General features: G+C 34.0%; 1 protein-coding gene across 3 annotated transcripts; it reads right to left on the reverse strand.

The window, feature by feature from the left end:
* Positions 1–17755: 17755 nt before the first annotated feature.
* On the reverse strand, positions 17756–22295 carry LOC145042837 (uncharacterized). Of its 3 annotated transcripts, none has more exons than XM_078991333.1 (8): positions 22216–22295; positions 22074–22122; positions 21731–21953; positions 21464–21504; positions 21157–21320; positions 20617–20722; positions 20338–20507; positions 17756–18498 (listed from the first exon to the last, which is right to left on the reverse strand). In XM_078991333.1, the coding sequence occupies exons 3-8, from the start codon at positions 21889–21891 to the stop codon at positions 17956–17958; spliced, it is 1185 nt and encodes a 394-aa protein (XP_078847459.1). In that variant the 5' UTR covers positions 21892–21953; positions 22074–22122; positions 22216–22295; the 3' UTR covers positions 17756–17955. The 3 variants fall into 3 exon arrangements, with proteins under 3 accessions (XP_078847459.1, XP_078847460.1, XP_078847458.1); XM_078991334.1 differs by having other exon boundaries at positions 22222–22289; XM_078991332.1 differs by having other exon boundaries at positions 22074–22293.
* Between the last annotated feature and the right edge of the window lie 5674 nt (positions 22296–27969).

Here is a 27969-nt window from a genome sequence, read left to right on the forward strand (position 1 = left end):
TGTTCCGCGACGTGTCACCACTATTCTGAAACAAAACACACAGTCATTAGGGTCATACATATCATTGAGAGGTCTCATACTTTGCCACTTTTGGTTCCCCGCAGCTCCCCAAGAGTCAAGTACGGATTCTCTGCTTTCAATAGTACGGGCCATATTACCTTCCACATCTATCTGTAATTTCCCCTTGGTTTTCTTTGGTTTACCAAAGTCGCTTCCTATCCATGTATACAATTCTCAATCAAATAGCTCTTGTCACTAACCTCTTCCTAGGCTTGCCCCTACGATAATCCCCGACCCACTCCCCGCCATCAGTTGCATAAGAAGTCCTTGCTATCTCTCCCTAATTAGCTCGTGAATACCATTACATATTACTAAGACCATATAACTCTTCGAATGAGAGGTCCTACCCTACAATGATTAGACTCAAACAAGAGTTGCAAGATAAGGCTAGACCTAACCTTCTGAAATTATTTAGTCCTTCTAATATGTAACTTAACGTATTTGTTTACTAGTTAATTAAAGATAACTAGAAGTCCTAAAAGCATAAAGAAAGCAGCATTCGAACATAGACTAACCAAAACCAGGCATATCCTAAACAAGCCATCATCTCACTGACTAATCAGTACTAGCATACAGTTCAATAAGCACATACAATAGGCATACAAGGCATCCTTCCTAGATCTGTAGCTCTAATCTAGCATGTAGTTCACATATTCACACTTCATATCATAATATAACATGTATGGGTATCTTGGGGAAAACTTACTTGAGCCCAGCCGATTGCATGCATCACACCCCTCATTCTTTATGAAAACTCTTAATTTTAATTTTTTGAAAAATTATTTTTCTTGAAAAATCTCTCAAACCCTTGATTTGAGTTCAAACCCACCCGAGAGTGTGTCTGAATCCCTCAAACCAGGGCTCTGATACCATTTGTAACATCACCCTCAGGCACGTATCATAATATTGTCCGCTTTGGGCTCCCGGCACGAAAACTTCCCAGGGGGTCACCCATCCCTAAATTGCTCTCGCTTGGACATGCTTAACTGCAGAGTTCTTATGGGATATGCTACCCTCACGACTTTAAAATGTGTTGTGATAGGGAAGGTATCCACACCCCTTATAAGGAAATGTTTCGTTCTCCTTCCAAGCTGATATGGAATCACGTGCAACCCACCTTCACCCCCCATTATAGGTTTCGACGTCCCTGTCGAACACATCGACCCGTGACTCTCGCCATGGTTGGACGTGTGTGCGCCAGATCCCGAGACATTAGCACTTGAGTTATTGATCTGTGACATGGCAGCTGCCACTGCTGCGGTGACTGCTGCTTGAAACATTACAGCATCAAATTGGGGTGGTGGAGGTGGTGGTATAGGTATTTCCTCACTGTTGTTTCGCCTTGGATTCCTACGCGGAGGCATCCTTCAACTATAGATGGAAAGAAAACAAGGATAAGAATGTCATGAAATGGAAAATGTATGTGTCTCATGAATTAAATCGCTATAATTCAACAACAAATGATAGTATGAGTCTTAAAATAGAAGAATGAAAGTTATTTGTAAGACTGAAGGTATGAAACAAGTATTTGGGTTCCCAAGGACCATTCAAGGTTCGAACGAAATACTCAACATAGTAGTAATAGTGCCACTTATATTAATATAAAAGTTGTTACAACGATCAAGAAAATTTGTCCCCTATAAGGATCTCCGTTTACCAAGTTCAAGAAATTTAAAGACTTTTAGCCGAGGTCCTAAGCTATAACAAAATTTGAGTTCTTGACAAGCACTACTTGCGTCGAAAGTTGCGTTTGGAGCTTGACTCCGTATCTGATTGCTTCGACTCCATTAGACGCCTATCTAAAGCGGCTTGTTGTTCCCTTAGTTCGGCGAGGGCTGCAATAATTTGCGCTTGAAACGCTTCGGTTTGGAACTGAGCGTTGTCTTGCCTCTTGTCCAACCTACGGATGTCAGAAGTGTGAACCTGTACTTCTACGTTGATATCCCGGAGTCGACTAGCTTGTACTCCATACTGATAGGACTGATTGGCTAACTTACCCACCATTACCGGGAGTGCTCGATCAGCCGAACCTCCGCCGCGAACATCATAGAAGTCCCGGCACATGCCGTAGGGAGGGCGTAGGTTTTGCTGTTGGCTCCAATGGTGGAGGTGACTTCCCCAGACGGGAGTCGGTCCTTGAAAGTTCCTTACGAAGATGGGAGGTTGAATGGGTGGTGGATCGATAACTTCCGGCTCTGAGTCGGTACCGGAGTCATCACCCACGTCTATGGGTTCCTCGTCCTCTTCGGGATCATCTTCGATCCATCTTCCATTACCTTGGTTGGGAAAGTAGGGGTCGCCAGGGTGGTGAAATCCAGCCATTTGACTATACGAGAATTAGGGTTATAAGAATTGAATAAAGCCGGAACATGTAAAACATGTAAGTTAAACTAGTTTAGATAGCAAATACTCCTATAGTATTTAAATTCTTGTGTTTGATTTTTGTAATGGTTTGGTACGGTTTGACTTGTTGCTTACTACGATTATTCCTCGATTCGTGCGTTTCAACTTGCCTAAATACTTGTATAATTGTATAACATGAAAATAGTTTGTGGTATGCATGTAATTGTACTTAAATGAACTATCAATTTAAGTTGAACGAAATGCTGCGTAAGTGTAAAAAGAAAATTTGTTTTCCCAGAGAGTATTAGTCCCTTAAGCATTTATAGTTTGTATATCTTATGTGGTTCGATATACTTAGTTCACTATAAACATTGCTCTGATACCAATCTGTCACACCCCCAAACCTGAACGGCGGAAACGTTCGGGGGCGGATGACTTCATGTGGTAGCGTAACAAATGAATACATAGTAAAGAAAGCAATACAACCATCATATATATAATTGAAAGTTTACATTTGTCAAAAGTTACATGTTCAAAACCAATTACAATATGATGTCAAAAATATGAGATTAAACTGGCGCCGCAGCATCTCTTCTTCAAAAGCATATTAGTACCTGAAATTTACTGAATCCCTGGGACATACAAGTAATTTTGAAAGAGTTGATCAGCATTTAAGCTGGTGAATTTCATAAGTATTTAAATGACAATGTTTAAATGAAATGAAATGGTTTATCTTTGTTTGTATGTGTTTAGAAAATCCTATATTTTCTACTAGCATAAAAGTAGTCTTCATTCAAGACCAATGTTTGTTTCCAAAATGTATGTAAAGGTAAAATAATAAATGAGTTTGAAAACCTTGTAAATCAATGCGTTTTTAATACCCCTTGTGAGTTTTATAACCATACTATTGACTCGAAATGCCTATACACAACGTTCTTCAGGCGTTGGAATGTTATGACGTTTGTCACCCCAAACGGTGGACTGCAGCTAACAGTCAGGGCGCGGGTTGTCAAGCCCGTATAGATCTATACACAAACACCATGCTCCCCCTCCAAGGGATTCTGGTATATAATACAGGACTTGAAATGTGTACTCGAACGTACATGAAGTTAGTGTCTCACAAACCCGTGGTATAAAAACAGATCTACTGGTTAAAATGTTACATTTGTTCTTGTATACGAAAGTAAACTTCTTGAAATATATGTTTCTAGTACATAAGAGTTAGAAATCTGTTCGTAAAACTATACCTATTATAGTTTTACAAAGTGTGCCTTGTTTGTTTTTAGAAATACTTAGGAAAAGAATCATTTGTTTATGAAAGCATAGATTTTTGGTGTAGAGTCTACGATAGAAAAGAATAATTTAAGAACAGTTTAGTTTTATACCTACATTACAACAACTTTATATTTTAAAAGATCGAATGCTATTGTAACATATGATATATATTTATATAATTAAAAGTTCCTTTAAAGGTTTATAAATCGCATGTGATTTGAATATTTAACAGTATATAAAAGAGTTTCTTTCTGTAACACACGATAATACTCGTGTGTTTTACTTGTAATCCCCCCCCCCCTTTGAAAGCATATAAAAGTATTTAGAATAATTAAAACGGTTGATTAAGGGGTATGAAACTCACTTGAAAGTTTTGGAGATAGCGAGATGGAAAACCGGGCAGAGTTTCGTCTCGGGAAACGGATTTTTCTCGGGATTCTCGGGAATCTCGGGAGTAAAATCGACCTTCGGGACTTGAGCCAAAAAGACCAGAGCTTCGGGTTTGAACGGGCACGGAAAACGAGGCAAGGTTGTGAGAGAGAGGAGAGAAATGAGCCCTTTTCTTGCAAACCCTCGTATGCTATTTATAGGGAGGCTGGTCTGCCTCAGTACGCGGGGCGTACGCAGCGCGTACGCGTACGTCATGCGTGACCGACGCCTCGACTGCCTCGGCGTCGGATGGGACGGGTCGCTGGGTACGCGGGTCGGATGGGACGGGTCGCTGGGTACGCGGGTCGGATGGGACAGCGGGTCGGGTTCTCCGGATCGTGCGATGTGGACGGTTTGAGGCCGAGCTTCTCGTTTAGGTCATTCCGGCCAAAAGTCGCTCGATTTCTGATTCGAGTTTTTAGCTGTCTGTTGCTGAGTCGAACTTGGAAAAATCATAACTTCGCTAAATGAAGTCGGATTTGGGCGTTCTTTTCACGTACGATTATGGTTCAAAGACATTTAATCATAGAAGGAAATTACATAGGACTTATTTGTACATTTTATTATGAAAGTAAATTTTATTACTCAGAAGCGGTTACAATACTTGACCCACTTTGGTCGTTACAAAGAGTTGAAATATCGGGTTGTCACAGTTCCTTTCCTTTTGAAGAAGAGGTACCTTAAACCAAAACTAAAAACTGTAAGCACAAAGCTTATTAAGTTCCTCCATCATACCACATACCATACAATAAACATATTATCAGGCATATCTGGGTGCCCGACCTACCCTGCTGAGCATATCTAGTTGCTCAACCTACCCACTTCAGGCATACTAGGGTGCCCAACCTACCCCTGTCAGACATACAGGGGTGTCAAACCTAACCCTGTCAGGCATATTTGGGTGCCCGACCTACCCTCCGGTTTATTTCAACCGGTTACAGGGTCTATTTCACCCCCTACCACTACCACATAATATCATATCATAAAAATACTGCCAGGCATATTTTGATGCCCGACCTACCCTCCGGTTTATTTCAACCAGTTACGCGGTCTATTTCCCCGCCTACCATTACCACATAATAACATAGCATACAAGAACCTAATCTCTACAGATAGTGGCATACCAGACAATTATCACACAGATAATCATCTCTACTATAAACAACTACTAGTGGGCCGACATTAGTGCCTTCCACCCAATCATACAGGGAAGGTAACTCACATCTAATACTGGCAAGTACCTGAAAAATCCTCGCCTCCGGATATCAACCCAACTCAAGCTCCTAAACATAAAATATTTCCTTTAAGTAACCTTTCATACTCATAACCCCTTACAGGTTAACTTTGGTCAAAGTAAAAGTCAAAGTCAACGCTCCGAGTTGACTCGACTCGTCGAGTTTGACCTACAACTCGCCGAGTCCTCAAGAGTCATATAATCATGGAATCGCGAACCAACTCGTCGATTTTGCCCATCGACTCGTCGAGATCCCATGAATCACACAATCGTGAAATCACAATCCAACTCGTCGAGTTTTTTTCCAAATTGTCGAGTTCTTCCTTTAACAAAATTAGGACAATTCGACCCAACTCATTGAGTTCTTTAATCATTCAGCCCTTCTTAATGCATTAAGTCACCATTCTTCAAATCAAGGCCCTATCTTCTGGATCTAAGCTGGAAATACATCTAGAAGGGTAAAGTTTCCAACTTTACCCATTAAGAACCTCTCCTCATGACAAAAACTCAAACCATAACCCAAGATGGATTATATCTAACTCCAAAAGCCATCAAAACTTCAAGATAGACCATGGGACCATAAATCTGGACTCTAGGGACAAATTGGTCACGTAAAGCTCCCATCTTTACTTGCATGCATGACCTAGTGAGGCTTAAAAGACCAAAAGGATGGTCTAAAGGTTTCATGGGACTTCCATGGCCATAAAGTTGGCACATTTATGCCTTGAAGTCCTCTCAAGATCATAGATATGAAGGGTTTGCCCAAATGGGACGTCCAAATAACAACCATCAACATTCTTAGACCAAAACATGACGCAAAACATTCTAAAACTAGATCTAAGCATGCCATATACATGGTTGACGCTTTATCCCTCAGATGAACCAGATTTGAAGCCCAAATTATGGATATACTCTCTTCTCACATTATCTTGCTCCTCCTTCAAGCCTCTCCTTCTTCAAACTCACCAAGAATGCACAAGATTAGCTTACAATCACCACAAATTGATTAGGGTTTCAAGATTAGGGTTTTGGGCAGTGGTGGCTGGAGATGAGGCCAACACCTTGGGATTAAGTTGTTTAAATAGGGTGGAAAACCCCCATGATTAGGGTTTCATTTTAGCCAGCCTACTCATCGAGTTGAGGCCTCTCATCTCGTCGAGTAGGTTTTCAAATACGCGTCCAAATTCATCTCTACTCGACGAGTTTAGGGCCTCCAACTCGTCAACATTCTATATAAAAGTGAATAATTATAATTTAAATACATTCCGGGAACTAGGCATTACAAATGGTATCAAAGTTGGGGCATGGGTCGATGTGTTCGACAGGGACATCGAACCCTATAATGAGGGGTGAAGGTGGGTTGCCCCTGGTCCCATATTGGCTTAGAAGGAGAACGAAACATTTCCTTATAAGGGGTGTCGATACCTTCCTTATCACAATGTGTTTTAAATCCGTGAGGGTAGCAGATCCCATAAGAACTCTGAAGTTAAGTGTGCCCGAGCGAGAGCAATTCAGGGATGGGTGACCCCCTGGGAAGTTTTTGTGTCGAGAGCCCAAAGCGGACAATATTGTGATATGTGCCATAGGGGGATGTTACAAGGAAAATGTTTGAAGTGTCTGTTAAGTCGTTTAGTAAATACTTAATAATTCTTGTGATGGATCACAAAAATTATTACTAGACATGGCTTGGTTTATACACATTATAATGCATGCTTGTGTGTTTAGTTTATGTTAAATATATGTTATGTTTTATGTACAAAATGGTTTTTCCATGTCAAATAACATTTTTACATAAGATAATATCACTTGGAGTTTAAGTAAAAAATATTTAAAAGATAACATAAGATGTTTATAAATAGATATTTGTAAAAACATTTTACCGGTTACGGGTTTACCGATTAAAACTCAATTTTTTGTTGAAAATTGTTTTATTGTAAAACTTATAAATACCCAACTTTAAAATATTTGAAATGGTTTAAAAGATGTTTAAACTTTATATAAACTCCGTGTCTTTATAATAAATAATGAGTTTTATTAAAAATACTAAAATCAGTTTATAGCATTATAACGGCAAAATAATAAAACTAGTGATTATTTTTTGCATCGAAACTTAATATATGATATTGGTGTTTTAAACATAACGCAACATGTTGATATTATGTTTTATGCATGCTAAATTAGATTTAAAATATAAGTATCATCACCCAAGTTTTGGTTTATCAAAATATGACTTTTATCATAATATGCATAAAATTAATAAAATGAGTTTATTCTACAAATTCATGAAGTCATAAGTTTTTTGATTGTTAAAAGGAAGTTTAAAATAGTGATTTTAGAACTCATCCAAAACTCCAATTCTTAAGTATAAAATAAAGTTTTATTAAGACTATTATCGGTTCTTAAAACCGATCTACGACTAAACTTTGAAATACCGGATTTTAGTTTATAATTGATCGCGGTTAATGGAAAATAAAATGGAATTTTATTTCGCACCTAAAGAACCTCATAACAAGTGATATGAATTTTACAAAAGTGTGCATGAATTGTTGGATGCATGCAATATTCATAATACCATGTTTTTATAAACTATAATTGTAAAACATATATAGAACCTTTTTCTAAAAATGCAAGTCATTGCCGTCCTTTTGAAGAACACGCGTTATCATTTGAGGGTTCTAATGTCACGGGGTCACTGGGCCTAGGATTGGATTTTGATGTTTAGGGTAGTTTTGTAGTTTCTAGTTTCTAAAGGGTCACCTTGTTACTGGTTAGTTGCAATGCTACAAGTTGTTTCAAGTAGGATGACTTGATCGGAATCTTATGTGATAAAGGTCACCTAAGCATGAGAGGTCCAAGGCATAGATGGGATAAACATGCCAAGCTAAGCACTAGTTATTTAGGATCCCATAATCTATGAGTTACATATCGTATGCAATTGATAATCGCGACCTATTGAGTTTGATTAAGTTTATGGAATAAAGGTTACTAACAATTTGCTTGTTTCATTCCTTGGATTCTAGACTTTAATAATTTAATGTTTTAAGAAACAATAAAATGCATTAAATTTTAAAGACTAAATATTGAAAATACTAAATGAAAATTTGTTAAATTCTGTTGATAACTGGTAATAATTTTACGCCCTGCAGAACCTCTCTCTTGTTGAGTTTCAAGAGACATTATCATTTGATGGTTATAATTTCTATAACTGGTATAATATCTTGAAGTTCTACCTTTAAGATAAATAGAAATTATATATACTGAAAGATCCCATACCAGATTAACCTCTACAACCGATTAGCCTAATCATGATACTTTGATAGAACCATTATTGTGATGATGCGTCTCACATCATACTGAAGAAATTAACCATGACTTGTAGAAAGTCTTGGATAATTATAAAACATATCAGATGTCTCATCAAGTAAAACAAATATTCAATATGAACACTAGAAATAGCTTCAAGTTTGTTCAAGCATTGAATAAAAGGAAGTCTAATAGATTATGCACTCATATATACTTATAGTTCAGTTAAGGAAAATACAGCATAACCCTAGAAATCAAGAAAGGACCAAATGATTATTGTTGTTTCTATTGTGGAAGAAACTGGACACTAAATGAGGAATTGCTCCTCTCATCCCATCGAGCTGAAGAAGCCTCACTTAGACAAGACTTCAAATATCTATATGGTAGAACTATTTATTTTTCCATCATTCACTTGAGTATGTAATACTTCATAATTGATATTATGTGTTGATGATTGGAAAAAATAATCAACTGATTACAAACGAATGGGATTTCGTGTTGAAGATATAACATGTGTTGTTATAGTCTTTTATTTAAACAATAGATATATTGTACATATCCTTATAGGGACACGTAACAGTTGTAATTTATGAATAAATCCATATTTACTCATCATTTAATGGATGTTCACATTCATGTTCTGAAACGATGTATTATGTGTTAAAGAATATTTTATCATAATTTTATTTATGAAGTAAATCTATAATCTTTCATTAAATTAATAGATCTAATCATAACACCTATATAATCAAATGATATTTGATTGGAACTTATCTATGTCATAATCATCATGATAATATAAATAAGAAATACATATACCAACTTCAAAATGATGGAATTTTTGAAGGCAAATGAGCTTGATTCATTTGATATATGTGAATCCTATTTATATGGGAAGATGATTCACAAGTGACTTTGACTATAAGTAGTTAAAGAACAAAAGGCCTAACAAAGAGCCATACATTAAAGATGTATTTAATCTTTTTCAATCCATGAATAGATTTGGTGATAGATGTTTATTCAATTTCACTGACAACTTTTATTCGTTATTGTTGAAACCTTTGAATTGCTCAAATTGTTTCATAGTGAAGATTGAAATATGACTTAATGAGACCATCATTAACCTTTCGTTGTGGTAGAGAAAATGAATTTAGTAAACCGAGTCTTCTTAGAACATCTTAGGAGTTGTGGAATTGATTCACAACTCATTCTAACAAAAACATTCACTTGTCATTGGTATGGTTCTTATGGCACATGATCACTTGGTCACTTAAATCTATCATTTGATTGTAACACCCCAAAAATCATGACATAAAAATTTTTATTTTTAATTTGATAAATCGTTATTATACATCCTTCCCATAAAAACCAGTGTAATTTAATCTTTAACATAGCATTGACAAATCAGAGTATTTCACGGAAAATGGAATCATGCGGTGTATGCTCTGCAATTTTCCTGAGCCCTTCCAATTGAAAACCAGAGTACCTGAAACATAAATTGAAAACCGTAAGCACAAAACTTAATGAGTTACCCAAAATACCATATAGCATACAACCACAGAATATCATGCAACATATATAGAGTTTCCATGGGCTCCCCCCATGGTCTTGACCTGGAATGTCATGGGCTCCCCCACATGGTCTGATATCCAAGTGCCATGGGCTCCCCCTGGGTCTTCCATGCAACTATCATAGAGAAAACTAGCATACCATATATCACATAAACAACTAGCATACCACATAACCATAATGGGTCGGCATTCGTGCCCTCAACCCATGAATATAGTGAGACGACTCACCTCGCACTATTGAATCAAACAGAAAACCCTTGGCTGCTGGCTGACAGATCCTCAATCTACCAATAAAAAAACAATACCCAATTAACAATTAGGTTCTAATCCACAACTATAACTTCATACCTAGGGTAAAAATACCATTTTACCCTAACCTAGCTTTGTCCAAAACTATGGCCCAAACTATAATCTGAAAAGCCCAAAGGCCAAATTAATCAACCAATGGCCTAATTTTCCAAATTGGACCCAAGCCGCAACATGGGCCTTGCCTTAAGGCCCAACCATTTTTTCTAGTCCAACATACTTAACATTCTGATGGCCCTCTGACCCATAATCATCAAAACCCAATCATGGCCCACTTATGGCCCAATTTTTCAAATTGGGTCCAAACCTCTCCAATGGACCTTATCCTAAAGCCCGATAATTTCCTTGGTCGAAAAACTTGTTTTCCAGATGTGCACAAAGGCCCACAGGAACTTAATCCAAGAAATGGCCCAACCCATGGCCCATAATTACAAAGTTCACTCTGACTGAGTACGCAGAGCGTACTCAGCAGTACGATGCACATACTCGCTTAACGGCTTGTACATTGCGCGTATTGGCTTGTACGCCCAGCGTACTCCCTTCTTAAACCCACGTTTGCCATTAAGTCCTTAATTCTTAAGAAACAAGTTGCATCTTCTGAACCTGTGTTAACCACGGCTAATTATACTACAAGACAGTCTCATAGACAATCTGGACGACCAGATAATTTCAACCAGCAACGTGGTACCAACAATCGTCTCTCTAATCAGCAGCGCACCTCACTCAATCACCCTCAATGGTCGCCTTCGGCCTCAGGAGGAAATCACCAAAACAGGTCCAATTCCTACTATCAGTTTTGTAACATTCCGGATCATCTGGCTCGTGATTATCGCAAGTTATCTCGTTTTTTACGAGAAAACAATGTCACTGCCAACCCTTCTCAATATAATGCTCCGGTAGCTAATATCACTACACCTGGCTCTGATACCATAATGTAACATCCCAAAAATACAGTCTGAAATTTGTGTTTTAAATCAGTAATAAAACCATATTCATCAACGTCATATACGAACCATAAACTATGTATCTCAAAATATCGTAACAACTGTAAAATATATCAGAGTATAAACATCCCAGACTGAACAAATGGTGTGTGCACTGCAATCTTCCTGAGCTCCTCTTTTGAAAACTGAGTACCTGAAACCAAAACTAAAAATTGTAAGCACGAAGCTTAGTGAGCTCCCGCAAACTACCACATACCATACAAAACATATAAAGCAACTATTGGGCCTTGCCCACTGCACCGGACCGAAGTCTGGAAACTGCATCGGACCGAAGTCCGGAACTAACCAGGGCCTTGCCCTCTACATCGGACCGAAGTCCGGAAACTGCATCGGACCAAAGTCCGGAACTAACCAGGGCCTCTCCCTCTGCATCGGACCAAAGTCCGAAAACTAAGTGAACATAGCATAACATAATCATAACTACCAACATAACACATATACTGCATACTATATCGGACCAAAGTTTGGAACACATAACACAAAGACGTACTTGAATCACAAAGACATCAAGCACACTGAACTATTGCATCAAACTGATGTCCGAAACTCACTGAACATAACATAACATGATCGTGGCATATAATATGAACACATATTCTGCATATTGCATCGGACCATAGTCCGGAACACATAACACATACCATGCCTGTATCACAAAGACATCAAGCATACTGAACTACTACATCGGACTGAAGTCCAAAACTACTGCTAACTTAAACGGGCCGACATTGTGGCCGTAGACCCGTTCCTACTGAAAGGAAACTCACCTCACATTGTTGAAGTCCCATAGACAAAATCCCACACTGCTGAAGTCCCGCAGACTCAACCTCTAGCTGCTGGATGATAGATTCCCGAACTGTCAACACCAAGATAACACCCAATTAATAATTGGGTTCTAACACATAACTATAAATACATACTTTGGGTAATTACTACATTACCCCTAGCTTGGCTTACACAAGCCCAAGGCTCAACCGATAGGCCCAAAGTCAACTAGAGATCAAAGCCCAACATATGGCCTAATTTTCCAAATTGGGCCCAAACCTCTACACGGACTTCCCTTAAGGCCCAATTGATCAGTCCACTCCAACATGTATCATTCTAGGGCCCAATATCATACAACCATCTAGGCCCCAACTATGGCCCATCTATAGCCCAATTTTCCAAATTGGGCCCAATCCTTCATATGGGCCTTACCCTAAAGCCCAACTAATTACTCTAGTCCATTTGATTATTCTTGGATGGCCCAACACAAAGCTCAAGTGAAATTAGGGTTTCACATCAAATGATAACTAGGGTTAAGTGTTTCTTACTTAACCCACTAGGGACTTAACACACTAGGGACTTAATCCATTAAGTCCATTATTGCTTAGATTAATTTCTGCCAATGATTATTATTTAATATTTCACTTATTAAATAATTCTCGTGTGCATCCTGATAATTTCTCAAATATTAGATTTTTCTCAATTAGCCCATTAAGGACTTAGTTCATTAAGTCCTTTACTCTACTAGATAAATGGCATGGAATAATTTGGGCTTAGTTCACAATCCAATCCCAATGGCCCACAAGTGGGCCCACTAAGTCTAAGGCCCAATACTCATAATTAGGGTTTTCCACCCAAACATGGCCCATTAGGCCCAAAGACAATCTCTAAGCCCATTAGGGTTTGCTAGTGGGGCACCACCCACTACCACCCCAGGTAGTGGTGGTCGATGGCGGCTCACGGTGGTGGTTATTATTATTTTCATTATTCAAAGCTTATTACATTTTACAAGCTAAAACCCGATTAACCTCACATACACACACTAAACTAAACTTATCACACACACACAGCCACTCTAGCGGTGGCTGGTGGTGGCTCGTGGCGGCAGTGGCTTTCCGGCCAACATAAACACACCAAATACCACACCTTACAACAGACAAACACCCATACACTTTTTTGCTTTCCAACAGATCCAGCCACCCTCCCGGTGGCGGTTGGCGACGGCAGAACCATGGAGAGGCGGCATCGGCGGAGCAGCAACCATATCGGCATTGGCGGCGGCTGCTAGCGTTTCACCACAGCAGCGATAACGTAGCAGTGGGACGATAGCATCGATCCTCGGTGGTCGTAAGGCTCTAACAACGGCGGCTAAGGGGCAACATACCATCATGACGTCGTCAACAGCACCAACGACGGCGATCCAAGGGCTGACGATACCGACAACCGTCAGACACAGTGTCAAATCACCAAAAAAAATAAAGGATGGAAGAGATAGGTCACGGTTTAAGCTTATCGAGGGCCTTCCCGACGTTCACAGCTTGAGCTTCATGTTTCTCGGTTCCCTTCCATCGGTCTCGGCGATCTTCCAATGGTACATAGTGTCTCCAGCAGCAGGTTTCGTTGGTAGCGCTTCAATGGCATGATGGCCGCTAAGCGGCTTGGTCTGATCGGAGCAACAAAGATGGTGGCGGCTGGAAGGGGCATGCATGGCGGCGGCTCCATAAGGATAGGGTTAGGGTTGTTGTATCATTAAAATGAGAGGGAGGGAAGGGTATCGGGTTTAAGCCCGTGTTCCATCTAAACATGTGTCCAATATATTAACATTAGTCCCTCCTCTTAAAACCTTTTTCAGTTCAAATCCAAAATTTATCACTTTAGTCCCTGACTCCAAAAGTCTTTTCAATATAAGTTCATAAATTACTCTTTTAACCCCAACCATCTAAAATCTCATCCAATGATGTCCAGAATTTACTCCTTAGCCCCCGTTTCAATAATTTATTCTCAAATTGAATCCAACACTTACAGTTTAGCCTCTGCCTTCATAATATATTTTCAACTTTATCTATTTATTTATTTAATAAACGGGGTGTTACACATAAAGGGGATACAAGAATTTATGTAAATTGTGTTGATTCAATTGCATACAAATGACTTACAAAGGGGCTATATATAGCCAAGTTGTACATATGGATAAGAGACTATTCAGGAGCTACATTAGGTAATATATGACTTGACAATAATATAGGATCTATACCTAGCGATTAAATATTAGATTTATATTAGCCTTGATTCTTAATATGTCTGGAGTTTATGTAACATGAACATGGGAGGAGATACTTTTGCAACTGCTTCAACGTTAGGAGAACTAGGTCATCCACAATACCCACCACTAACCACTATAGTGGTGGGTGTCACATCATCACCGCATCCAACCACTAAATATGACCTACCACTAAAACACCACTCCACATCATTTTTATTTTTTTAATTCAAAAATACAATAAAAACATAGAATTTTTTTTTAACTAGTTTTTCATTCAATAAAAATACATTACATTAATTTAAAAATTACATTACTTAAAAAAACCAAGAATAAAAAAAACAAACATTAAAAAAACAATCTCCGTTCACGTTTCTTTGGCACAAACGTTCCATGGCATCTTCTCGAAGATTGAAACACGTTTCATTGTTATAATTGTGAAAAACTCGTGTTAAAAATTCAATCGTTCCATGTACAAACACTTCAATTGGGATAATTATATTGTCCGGATCAAGGGGTGAGCATATTAACCAAAATCAAATTAACAAATATAACCAAACCACTTTAACTGAAGCGTTAATAAAACATGTGGTGTGGTTTTTAATTTTAATTAACTAAATACATATTATTCGATTATGATTTTCATCTAAAGTTGAACCGCTATAAACCGAACCAAACCAATAATATTAATAAATGTTTTTTATAGAATTAAATATTTAACATATGGTATGTAATTATATTAGGAATTAAAAATTTAAAATATAATTATATGGAATTAGATAGGATAATCAATATTCTATCAATACAATTATATATACACAATCATTCACTTTTTATAGGAGTGGTCTTTATTTTTTTAATTTATATAGAAAAATATTTTTATTTTTATATCATTTTGGATCATTATGGTTAACCGATATTAACTATTTAACTAAAACCGTCAACCAAAACCAATATTAACCGCTATCCAATGGCTATCGAAATACATTAACCAATTGTAATGGATATGGTTCGATTCTGACAGATAACCGAACCAAAGTGCCACATACACACCCCTACGGATCATACGTGCAAATTGCGCTACCTTCATTTTCAATAATCATATTATGCATTATAATATATGCATTTAGCATTCATTTAATTTTATCTATTTCTCATAGTCGTGTAGCGTGTTTACTACATGTCATGTCTACTTGAGGACTCCAAATACCCTCTCGATATCCTTTCTAGCTGATTTCTGCCTTTTGTGAGCAACATTGTCTTTTCAGTTCGAGGTACCAAGTATGCCTTCTTCATAAATGTAGAATAATCAGGTTATACCCCATCACAAAGGTAGTAACCATATTTGTACGAATGTTCGTTCACCGTGAACGATATATCAGGTGCTTTGTCGGTCCAAATATCGTTGAAAATAGGAGATTGACCAAGAACATTATGGTCATTGTTAGACCTCACAACTCTAAAAAACGAATGACATGTCCACAAATCCTAAGATGCAAAAGTTTCTAGTATTATAGTTGGCTCACTTATATCACCTAGAGTAAATTGACATTGCCACGTATTTGGATATTTTTCCCACATGACACGTGTACAATCAATGTTACCAATCGTTCTCGGAAAATCTATGCCTCTCTTCATTAGCCAAATATAATCTCTCGATATCACGTGCAGTAGGTTTACACAAATATTCTTCGTGATAAACTTCATACACATGTGCGCAAAACCAATATACACAATCAATTGCGGTCCTCACGGATACTTCCAAGTACTCGTCGGATGCATCAAATTCATATCGCATCCTAAATATCTAAGCAAATTCGTATATTTGTGTATACTACTAAAGCCCATTCTATTTCTAACATTGTGTTTTTGCTTAAAATAATCATAACTAATCTCTAAAGCCTTAATAATACGTAAAAGTATAGTCTTATTTAGATGGAAACGACGTTAGAACGAGTCATCATTATAAAGACAATTATTAGCAAAGTAATTATGATCCTATAAGTCATGTGCGACTTGGCAATCTCAATTGAGAACCACTCTTATATGTGTAACATTTGTATGTTCTTCATTGTCTCTGTGTTGACAACGTTGAAGAATGTCAATATAAATTATTCGTTGTCATCTGAATCAAATTCGTAAGTAAATCCATAAATATGTTTTTTATAGAGTATAAAGATGAATGGTTTGAATGTAGGTAAGGTTTATATAAAAGGTTGTGTTTATATAGGTAACGTTTGTTTATTTTGTTTTTTTTTAATTAAGTTTTCAGTCGTTGAATGCAAATCATTCAAGCGGTTACCATTGGTTGTTGTTACTCGTCATAAGAACCACAGTGGTCCACGACCATGACCCATAACAACGAAGCAGCAAAATGGTGTTCGTTGTCATGGTTTGTGATCAAGTCAACCATGAGACCCATCGTTATGGGTATTGTAGATGCTCGTAAGAAGTTACGTAACAGTAAATAACCACTAAATAGTAAATTATAACGGTTGATCCTATGTTTCAACATGATCAAACTGCTCAAATAAAGCATAATGGTTAAGTAACTCATTAAAGTAATATCAAGTTTGTTAAGATTGAGATCTTATATATGATCGTTTTCTATTTTGCAAGATCGTGATTATAAAATCGAATCGGATTGTAAGATCGCACCAAAAGGATTTTAAAACATAAAAAATACATATTTATCCATCAATTAACCATGAAGTTAACAATAAAAACTTTAAAATATAAAAAATATATTTTTAATATATTATTTAACGATAAACGATTCAATAGAAGTATTCTACATAATTAGTCCAAAAAAATATTTGATTTTTTAATATATATATATATATATATATATATATATATATATATATATATATATATATATATTAACGATCATACAATCCTAACAAAAAACAGCCAATAAAGATTAGGATCGATTTTCTTTAGATGAGACCATATCGTCATAATCGCAATTTTAACCAACAATATAATATAAAATAAATAATTTAACTTTCAACTTCCATTTCGAATTTGACTCCTTGAAGATTCTTGTTTGGATTTTTGCTCTTTAATTGAATCGGAAGTTTATTGCTCTTTAACTAAACCGGAAGAGTTAATATTAACAAAATAAAATACTAAATACATAAAAAACAAGCTTTTAAGAATAAAAAACCTAAAAAACCTCATAAAGCTTTACGATTTCATGAACTTGATCAAGAAAAAGTCGATATTGATTTGTTTTGAAAATAGAGTTCTATAAGTTACAAATTTGAATTCCTCGACTCATTTCTAAGCTTCTAATAAAATACAATTCAAGATTAATTCACATATAAAATCAAAAGCATAACAGAAACTGCAAATTCAAATTTTCCATATCGTCATCTACCTATATCATAATTCATATGGTCTTCACTTCCTATAGGGATGGAACCTTCCACCACCACTGCCGCCACTACTGCCGCCACCACCACCGTTGCTGCTATCATATCCTTTACTACCATCATATCCGTATCCATATCCATAACCACCACCACCTCCCCTACCAAAACCTTTACCACCATAACCACCACCAACACCTCCACTACCACTACCACTTCCATAACCCCTACCTCCAGCATAACCAGCAGCCCCGCCATAACCACCATAACCGGCATAGCCAGCACCACCATACATGGGCCCACCAAACCCGTACCCATACCCATATCCACCATAACCAGCATAAAAACCAGCAGTGCCGCCTCCATACCCTCCACCATAACCATCATAACCAGCATAACCACCGCCATAATCATCATACCCTCTATCTGCTTTTCCGCCATACCCGGCGGCACCCCTACCGAAGCCACCACCGTAGGACTTGGAACCACCACCACGGCGTGACCGGCTGTCATATGAGAAATCACCGCCAACCCCAGCCCCAGCCCGTTTAGGCTCGGCCCGCTTTATTTCCACCTAGTAAGTATAATCAAAATATCATATCAAGTCTTTAATTTGTTAAAAATACAATACAAATGTTAACGTAGTGTGTAGTATGAATGATGGAATAGATAAAGGAATGGAATTGTACATTGCACTGAAACTAAAAGAAAATGTGAATATGTGATGTGATTCCTTTCATTCCATCATGGAATGGAATGATAAAACTGCATTCTTAATTATGTACTTTTTATGGAATTTATCTTTATTTTAATTAGAGTACAGTTTTCTATTTTGATAATAACATGAAATTATTTTTTGTATCATTCCATTAAAATTATGACAAGTGTCATCTTTCCACCATTCAATTTGATTTTATTTGATACTAGGTATGAGACCCATGTATTACATGGGTTTAATTAAAAAAATAAATATAAAATTTTAATAATTTGAAAAGTTTGAATTTATAAAAAAAAAAAATAAGAAAAATTTGAATTATTAAAATTAATGAGACTTTAATGTATTAAAAACATTATATATAAACTCTTTCTAATAAATACTTTACATATATACCTTACACATTAAATGTGGAATTTTAATTTAATAAAATAAAAAATACAATAAAATGACTAGTGGAAAATAGAAATTTTAAAAATTCTAGAAAATGCCATGTGTCCAAATGAATGAGACGAAGACATGTGGCAAAAAAACCTTCATTTATTATAGTAGATATTCCTAATATATATACTCTTAATGATAGTTAAAAAAAAAATATGGAATGTGACACTTTAGTGGGTGGGAATATTTGTAGGCATAAAAGATAGGAGGTAATTTAATGTGTCTCAAAATATTATTTGTATCATAACTTAAATGGGTTTTAATGAGCATTTATTATGTATATTTTTTTAACTTCTGTAAATAATTTATTTTAATTAAATGATGTATAGAAAAAGAATACAGTTAAAATTATGCATCATATCACATGCAATATATAAAACTCATATGATAATTCTCATTCTTATTTATGTACTTTTTATGACACTTTTTTTTGAAAATTTTCATTATTTTAATTAAAGGACAATTTTCTATTTTGATAATAATTTGAAAATATTATTTGTATTATAGCTTAAATGAGTTTTAGTGAGCATTTATTATGCTTCTTTTTAGCTTTTGTAAATAATTTATATTATTAATTAGAACTAAATGATGTATAGAATAGAGTGAAAATTATACATGATATTCACATATAATATATAAAAGGGTTAATCTCAAAAAAGACCTTATACTTTCTATTTTTTCCAGATTAAACCTCAAATTTATTTTTTGCCTAAAAAAGGCCTTGTATTTTTTCAGTTTTTCCGATTTGGCCCTTTTAGTCATTTTTTGCCAAAAGAAATTGTAAAACTTGAGGGTTTTTTCGAGAAAATCTAAAAAAAAGTTGAGGGCTTATTTGGAAGCATTTAGAAGGTTGAGGGTTTTTCAGAAAAAAAATACAAAGTTGAGGGCTTTTTCGGAAAAAAGGGAAAAATACCAGGTCTTTTTCAGGTAAAAACTAAACTTGTGGTTTAATCAATATATATATATATATATATATATATATATATATATATATATATATATATATATATATATATATATATATATGTGGTCTTTTTTGAGATTAACCCTATATAACACTCATGAAAATTCATTCCATTCTTACAACTTACCAGCCAACCAAACATGATCATGACTCATTCCATTCCATTCCATCCAACCAAAAGACCTTAATTTTTTTTCCTAAAAGATTTTAGAATGTCTATTTATTTCCAAATTTTTATTTTCTTCACTCGATTATACAATCGACTAGTCAGCATAAACAATAAATTTACTTACTTGTTTGCCTTGAAGTTCATGCAGTTGACCATCAGCAAAAATCTTATCCACAGCCTCTTCACTATCAAATGTAACAAAACCAAAGCCTCTTGATCGACCAGTGACATGATCTAGCATTATTTGATGTTCTACAATCTCCCCATAAGACAAGAAATATTCCCTCATCTCATCTGCAAATTGCAAATCAAAGTTACAACACAACATTAACATCATCACATCTCAGGACTCCATAATTTCAGTTTTTTTCCATTAAGAAATCAAATCATTGGTTATTATTACCTTCTGTTAAAGTTAATGGTATACCACCAACAAAGATTTTCTTTGTTCTTGATACACCTCTACTACCCTGCATATCCTCCCTTGGAACTGTCCTCTTCACTTCAACCTAATTCAAGAACACATCAAAATAGCAAAAAAAATGATAATTTAGCTAAATGATTAAACCTATATAATACAGTTTATGTAAGGGTTAGTTGACTGTTATAGTAACCAACCCTCTCATTTTGCCTAATTTGTATAACAAACTATTTAATTTGCCAATTAGGTCATTAAACTTAGGGAAACCGGTTATTTGGGTCATTTAGTAACCATTAAATGTTAGTTTAGGGTTTAGCGATATGTCACGTGTTTAAAATGTTAGTTTAGTGACCTTAGCATGGTAACTGTTTATAAAACTCTAAAAATGGACAAAAAGGTGATGGTGGGTCAACCCGGCTCGACCTAAAATTTACCCGTTTTGAATCATTACCCAACCCGCCCGTTTTGTGACCCTTAATTATATGCCATATAATATTATAGAATCATGAAAAGGTAACTTACTGGTCTGCCATCTATGACATGATCTTGCTCCAAGACTTTATCCGCATCAGCAGGATCAGCAAATGTTACAAACCCAAATCCACGTGGTCGCCCAGAAATTTTATCCATCATTATCACAGAATCTGTAAGTTCCCCATAATGGCTGAAGTAACTGCTGAAGGATTCTGGATATGAGAAACAGAACATAGATTGATTAGTTATGGAGAAAATTCATCGGTTTTTAAAGGAAGAATGATAAGATATAAACATGTCAACATGATATATCAAAGAAGAGTAGCATCAAGAAATTAAGCTTGCATTAACATACCTTCTGAAGTCTCCCAAGCAATGCCTCCAACAAAAAGTTTTCTACCACACAAGAAAATTTACAAGTTAACTTTCAAACTCATAACACAATGGTCATCTTTTTCATATCCTGGGCGAACACAGGAGGAATATATCTCCCCCACCATTGAAACCAGACATCACATTAATTTGATGAGTAACTACACTAAGCTAATATACTACACATAACAGATATTTCTAAAAGCCCTAAATTGAACCAAATACACAAACTATACAACAACAAACTAACCCTGCGGAAGAGTCACGACTACTGTCATTGATTGAATGCCTTATCTCATTGCCTCCACCACTATCATCTACATTATCATCATAATCTTCATGATTTTGATTAAGGTTGTCAAATTGTAGTTGCTCATCGTCACCATTAACGAAAGGGTGCCCTCCATCCATTTCTCGCTAAACTGATACCCCTTTTTTAATCTCTCGCTATGTCCTACCTATAAAAGAAAACCCTGCAAACGAATAATCGTTATTTCGGCTAAGCTCTAGACTATTCATCAGGGCTTCGAGATTGTAAAACAAAAGAAGGCCGAGATTAAGAGAAAGAACGGAACACCAGTAACAATTAGAACCTGAAGGAGAACAAGAAGAAGAAAAATGACGATCTTCCGTTCGTTTTTTCTGAAAGGGAGATGAAAGAAATGGGTGAGCGAAGATCGGTTGGAATTTAGGGTTCGATTTTGATGATTTGAAGGAGGTAAAAGAAGAAAAAACCCTAGCTCGTAGCGGGCGAAGAAGATAGACGCCGCGTTGTATGAGTCTTTGAAATCCTAGAATCGTTTTGTCTCTTCACTGTGTGTATTTGATGTAATTTTGGGCGAAAAGTGTCCTCAGCGCTACGACGTCGTTCACGTTTGTTTTAAAATTTTATTTAAAAGATATTTCAGCGCTTTGGGAGATTTATAACTGTTTTTCAATATAAATTTATTTATTTAGTTGGACTTGTGTATTTGAATGAGGAAATAACTAAATCTTTCAGGATTTACCAAAATAACAATGATTTCTGAAATGGGTAATTTAAGTCTAATTTCTAACTAGCTTTCTTGTAGTACCAAAAGTAAGTTTTTTTTGACAAAAACTTATGTTTTGGATTGCGAAATAGAACGAAATATTGCAAACAAAAAAAAACTTATATTAGAAATTTCAAGCCATGTATGAAACCATTGAAAAAATCTAAATATTCGAGAAATTTGTTGGTTCTTATTTAAAATCTAACAAAAACATATATATATATATATATATATATATATATATATGGGTAAAGTGAATATACCTAACAACCTTATATAAGCTTAGGTACCTAACCACATCATACTACGTAATTTTGTATCATATCTGCATTGTAATCACCCAAAGTTCTTAAAATTCAACTCCATAACTTGATTGCTTCCAAAATCTTTGGATTTTTACCATTATCTTCCTTCAAATGACGTTTTTCTATCGGAGGTCCTCTGGTGGGTTTCATATACTACTGTTACAAATCAAATAGTGTAGGAGGAATATAATAGTGAATGTTTGAAAATATTGGAATTAAATCAAGTTAAGGGTTGAAGTTTAAGAACCTTAGACAATTGCAATGGAAATATAATGCAAAATAATGTAGTATAATGTGGTTAGGTACCTAAGCTTATATAAGGTTGTTAGGTATATTCACTTTACCATATATATATATATATATATATATATATATATATATATATATATATATATATATATATATATATATATATATATATATATAATACTAGTAAAGACCAGTAAAGATTTCTTATTTGAGATGATAGAGAACAAAATTTATAAGTCCTTACTAAAAAAAATGTATACTATGACTATATCTGATGTACTAGTTGAAAATTTAGTTCTTAAATAAAAAACTGATTGATAGCTGAAAAACTAATTTATAAAAAATGAAGTTTGATAAAATTAATTGGAAATATGAAATGACATAAAATAACATTTGAAAGAATGAGTTTTTATAATTAATTAACAGTAGATTTGAAAAATAAATTAAAAAACTCCTAAAAAAACTAATCTAAATAGCTTTTTAAAAAAGCTAGTTTATAAATTATTTTTTTTTGACTTGTCAAACATGACAACTTAAAAAAGCTCGAAAAATACGCTAGGTTTTTAACTAACTATACCACGTCAAACACAACTTATAGATAATCAAAATTCAAATGGTCCATTTCGAAGACGGTGATCATTTTGATAAATTCCCAAATTTAAATAGTTATTTACATATAGCGTTGATGAGTGATTCTCTCATATGAAACGCCATAAATTCAAGTTTCAGTACAAACATAGGTAATTATTTAGATATAATTTAGTTAGTTTGTCGTTTAAAAAACTATTTTTATGATCCCTTGATAATACCATTTCAATTTTATGTGTATATGATATTCTACTCTGGGTTTAAAAACAATATATTCAATTTTAGGTTGGTATGTGTCATAGCATGTTTCACCATAGTTTTAATCAGTCACATCATTTTTCCTTCATCAAACAAAATTGATAGGTATCATACCACACCATACTACACCTACCACAATACATAGTTTTATGCACAAAGTACTACATTTTAGGGGTATACCATACGATGAAACCATAACGTGTAGCATACTTATGACAGTGAAAATGGTAGGTTAGTGTGGTGTTTACCGCACACCATAGTGCCACATCACATATCCCGGCGTGTGGTATAGGACGCACCGAGGGGTCTTATGCAAACAGTTTCAAATAGGTTAGGAATCGGGTTTTTTTTTATTTCGGATCATATATCTTATTTTTATGATTTTTTAAGAATATCTATACTAATAAATAAATATTCATTTTATAACATGTTCTCTCATTTAATTGGATACTTGTCATTTTCTTTTTTTCTTTTTAATTATTTAATATCTATTTGTCATTTTTATATTTTTTTTTCCTTTTTATTCAAAATTTGCATATTAAATGTAACCTTATATTAATTATATATATATATATATAGAGAGAGAGAGAGAAAGAGAGAGAGAGAGAGAGTGTGTGTGTGTGTGTGTTAGGTTCAAATGTTTTCAACAAGTATTGTGTGCACATACGGACCAATCAGAATTTAGCACAAATTAAATTTTTAAATAAATCAATAAGGGTAAATTAGTAATATTGCATGTATATTAAATAAATTCCAAAATTAAAATCAAATCAAATCCCTATAAAATTGCAATAAGTTTTTAAACCCTACAAAAACCACCATAACGTAATCGACATCCTCCTCCTTCCTCATTGCTACTGTTGCCAGCATGTTCTTTCCCCACAACAGCTATCAAACACCACATCACAACCACCAGTGAATAGGTGATAAAAGAAGGTATTACGAAGAATGGAGTTGGTCTTTGATGAAAACGAAGATGAAATCCCTCACCTTTCTTCTTGAACCCCAATTTTTCACTTCAAGTGTCCGTCAATGTGCTTGAAAAATGATATTCTTAACATCGTCATCATCTTCAAGTGCTCCCAATTTTGAATTTAAAAACATAACCAAGCGCAGGGAACCATTTGGGTTATTTCTCCCTCTGCCTCTCTCTTGGCTTGATTAAAATAGTGAAGTTGGAAATTCATGTCACGTAGTGATGGTGAAATTAGCAAATTTTAGGAAAGAATTTGTTTCTGTAAGTCATTTATACATCTCTCCTTTTGCAATTTTGATTCTTATGATTAGATAATTACCACAAATTTCTGATTATGGGTGTATCTAACAACAATTATGCTTAAATGGAAAATTAAATTCTAATTCTATCATAATGGAATATCAATTTTATGGCATAAAATCTTAAATTACTCGTTAGTATTTAAAGATATACACTATTTTATTGTAAACTAAGCGAATCCACGCGCGTTGCGCGAGAATAGAATTATATAGTTAAAATAATAAGTTTTACCAAATTATTATTTAATATTTCTACTTTGAAACAAAATTTTAGTAGTAAAGCAAACATATAGTTAACATATTAGTTTTATTAAACATTATAGTTTAACTTTTAAGCCAATGTGATATATACAATTATTTAATAATTTTATAAACTGTTTAAAATTGTGTAAATTATATATCAAATGAATGATAATATAACGGGTAATAAAACGTATGAACAAAAATATGAACTGCAACTTTTAGTAACATAAAAATAGAAAAACATATATTATCACATTTGTATTAAAAAAAGATATATATACAACAAATAATAAAAATATATGAAAAAATGAACATTATAACTTTTAATAACATAAAAACACTAAAAGATATATTATAACTATTCATATTTAAATCATAAATCTATTCAAATATATTAATGTTTTAATGAGCAAAACTTTACAACCTTATAAAAGAAATGAAAATAAAAACTTATTAGTGATTACTAATTAATAATTATAAGTTAAAAACTCTTGAGTTTTAACTAATAAATATACATAAATTAGAAAACTCTTTAGTTGTAGTGTGATTTTGAAATGAATGCGATACTTGGAAATGTATATTTATTATTATTATTATTATTATTATTATTATTATTATTATTATTATTATTATTGTATTCTTCTAAATAATTGGTTTTGATGCATCATTTGAATCCTTTCAATTATTAAACATAAAGATATTTAATTATAAATTTACAACATACATAGATGCATATACATGTTAAACAAATCACATTATATATATATATATATATATATATATATATATATATATATTCGTAAATGTCATATGTAATTCTTATGGTAGTAATATGAATAAATTACTTTCATATGAAGAACATATGATATGATAAGTCTATCATAATTACATATTAAATGTTCAAAATTATGTTATCTTTTAAATATGCTGTGTAGGATAACCTAACAAAAAAATAATATAAAATACACATAATCAAAATAGAAAAACTACAATCAAATAAATAAGAGCAATTGATGGTTGAATATATAAATAAAGATATTACATAAACATACATTTAAATCAAAATAAAAAACTAATATTCGTCAACTTTTCTCAAACAAAAAAACTTATATCCATTTTAGGAATCTTCTTTCTTCATTTAACACCATTCAACCATAGAAATTTGATGACAATTCTTCACTAACCTGCATTCAAAATATTTTTCTTGAAAAAGAAGAATCAAAAAGATATTCCAAGCAAAACATTGATCTTTGGAGAGTCACATTCAAGATTGAGTAATACGCACAAATCACATATAAATATTAAATGAGAAACTGAATATAAAGAAAGAATAGAAATGCTTCATTTGTTTTGGTAGAAAGAAAAAAATCATATTACGATTACCATCGATGCGAAATAACTCATTTCTTCAAATCATCATATTTGGATCGTGAATGCTTCAACTATATGAAAACTTTTGAATCAAAATATCTTCAAATCCTTCTTATATGTAAGATTTTATATAACACAAAAGACACAAAAGATTGCTCCTTTTATAGTAAACTTTTCACTAAATGCTAATTAAACATAATATAAGTTATAAAAATTTTAAGTGTTAAATCATAATTAAGAAAACTTTTGAGTTGCATTAGTTAAAAAAGGGGGTTTCAAATGAATGTGGTTTGAGAAAGTTAAAAAAGGAGTTTCAAATACATGAGATTCAAGAAAAAATGTTAACTTTATAAGTATGTATGATATGATTTAGTCACATTCATGTATTTATTAATACATATGTTGTATATTTCATCAAAGGGAGTATAAAAATATGAGCATCCGATTTTGCTCGCTAATTGTTTGCTAAAATGTTTGAATCAAATATTTCAGCCAATTTTTTTGTAATCTTTGACTATCATACCTCTCTCATACTAGCTTGGAATGATTTGAAATTTTTTTATGCGTGTTCTCCTTTATGTTAGCTACAAGTTAGGTTATGAAGACATTTTAATTGGATTAATATTGGTTGAGTTACATGCCTTCAAACATTGAATGTTACAACTATATTTTTAGCACTTCTACTTTGTTCATAAATCTTTTGCGATATTTGAATTGTCATATTTCCCATATTCTTACTTGTAATAATATGACATTTTCCCAACATATTTTCCTATGTGCTAGCTACAATGGAGGCTCTAGAATCATTCTAATTAGATTAAGTCGATTATTTGGATCAAATGACTCAGGGAATACTTGACCAAGTGACTCGAATATTACATTCTGTTAGAATAAATTAAAAGTTTTTAATGTCTAACACATTCTATTATAATCTGTAGTTTTATTCTTTTAGAACACACTAAAAGTTTTAATATTTTAAAGTTGATTATGTTTTCTTTGTGGATATAAATTTTGAAGAGGCTGTCATTGATATGGAAAAATAAGAAAATAAGGAGAACGAGTGTATTTTAGCAGAATGTATTCTGTCATAATTTATAAAGTGTTTCTTAACAATAATATTCTTTCAGAATGAATTAGTGTTTTTGTTAGATTTTTATGTTTTTTTTAAC

Source organism: Lactuca saligna, chromosome 4 (genome assembly GCF_052625555.1).
Source record: "Lactuca saligna cultivar CGN05327 chromosome 4, ASM5262555v1, whole genome shotgun sequence".
Classification (NCBI taxonomy): Eukaryota; Viridiplantae; Streptophyta; class Magnoliopsida; order Asterales; family Asteraceae; genus Lactuca; species Lactuca saligna.

Bases quoted from the DNA above. Each gene is read 5' to 3' on its own strand.
- LOC145042837 (XM_078991333.1), bottom strand. From the start codon at position 21,891: ATGGATGGAGGGCACCCTTTCGTTAATGGTGACGATGAGCAACTACAA. The intron at 21,505-21,730 runs GTTAGTTTGTTG...CTTGTGTGGTAG, and splicing joins AGTCGTGACTCTTCCGCAGG to AAAACTTTTTGTTGGAGGCA. The intron at 20,508-20,616 runs GTAATAATAACC...TGCAATTTGCAG, and splicing joins ACCATTAACTTTAACAGAAG to ATGAGATGAGGGAATATTTC.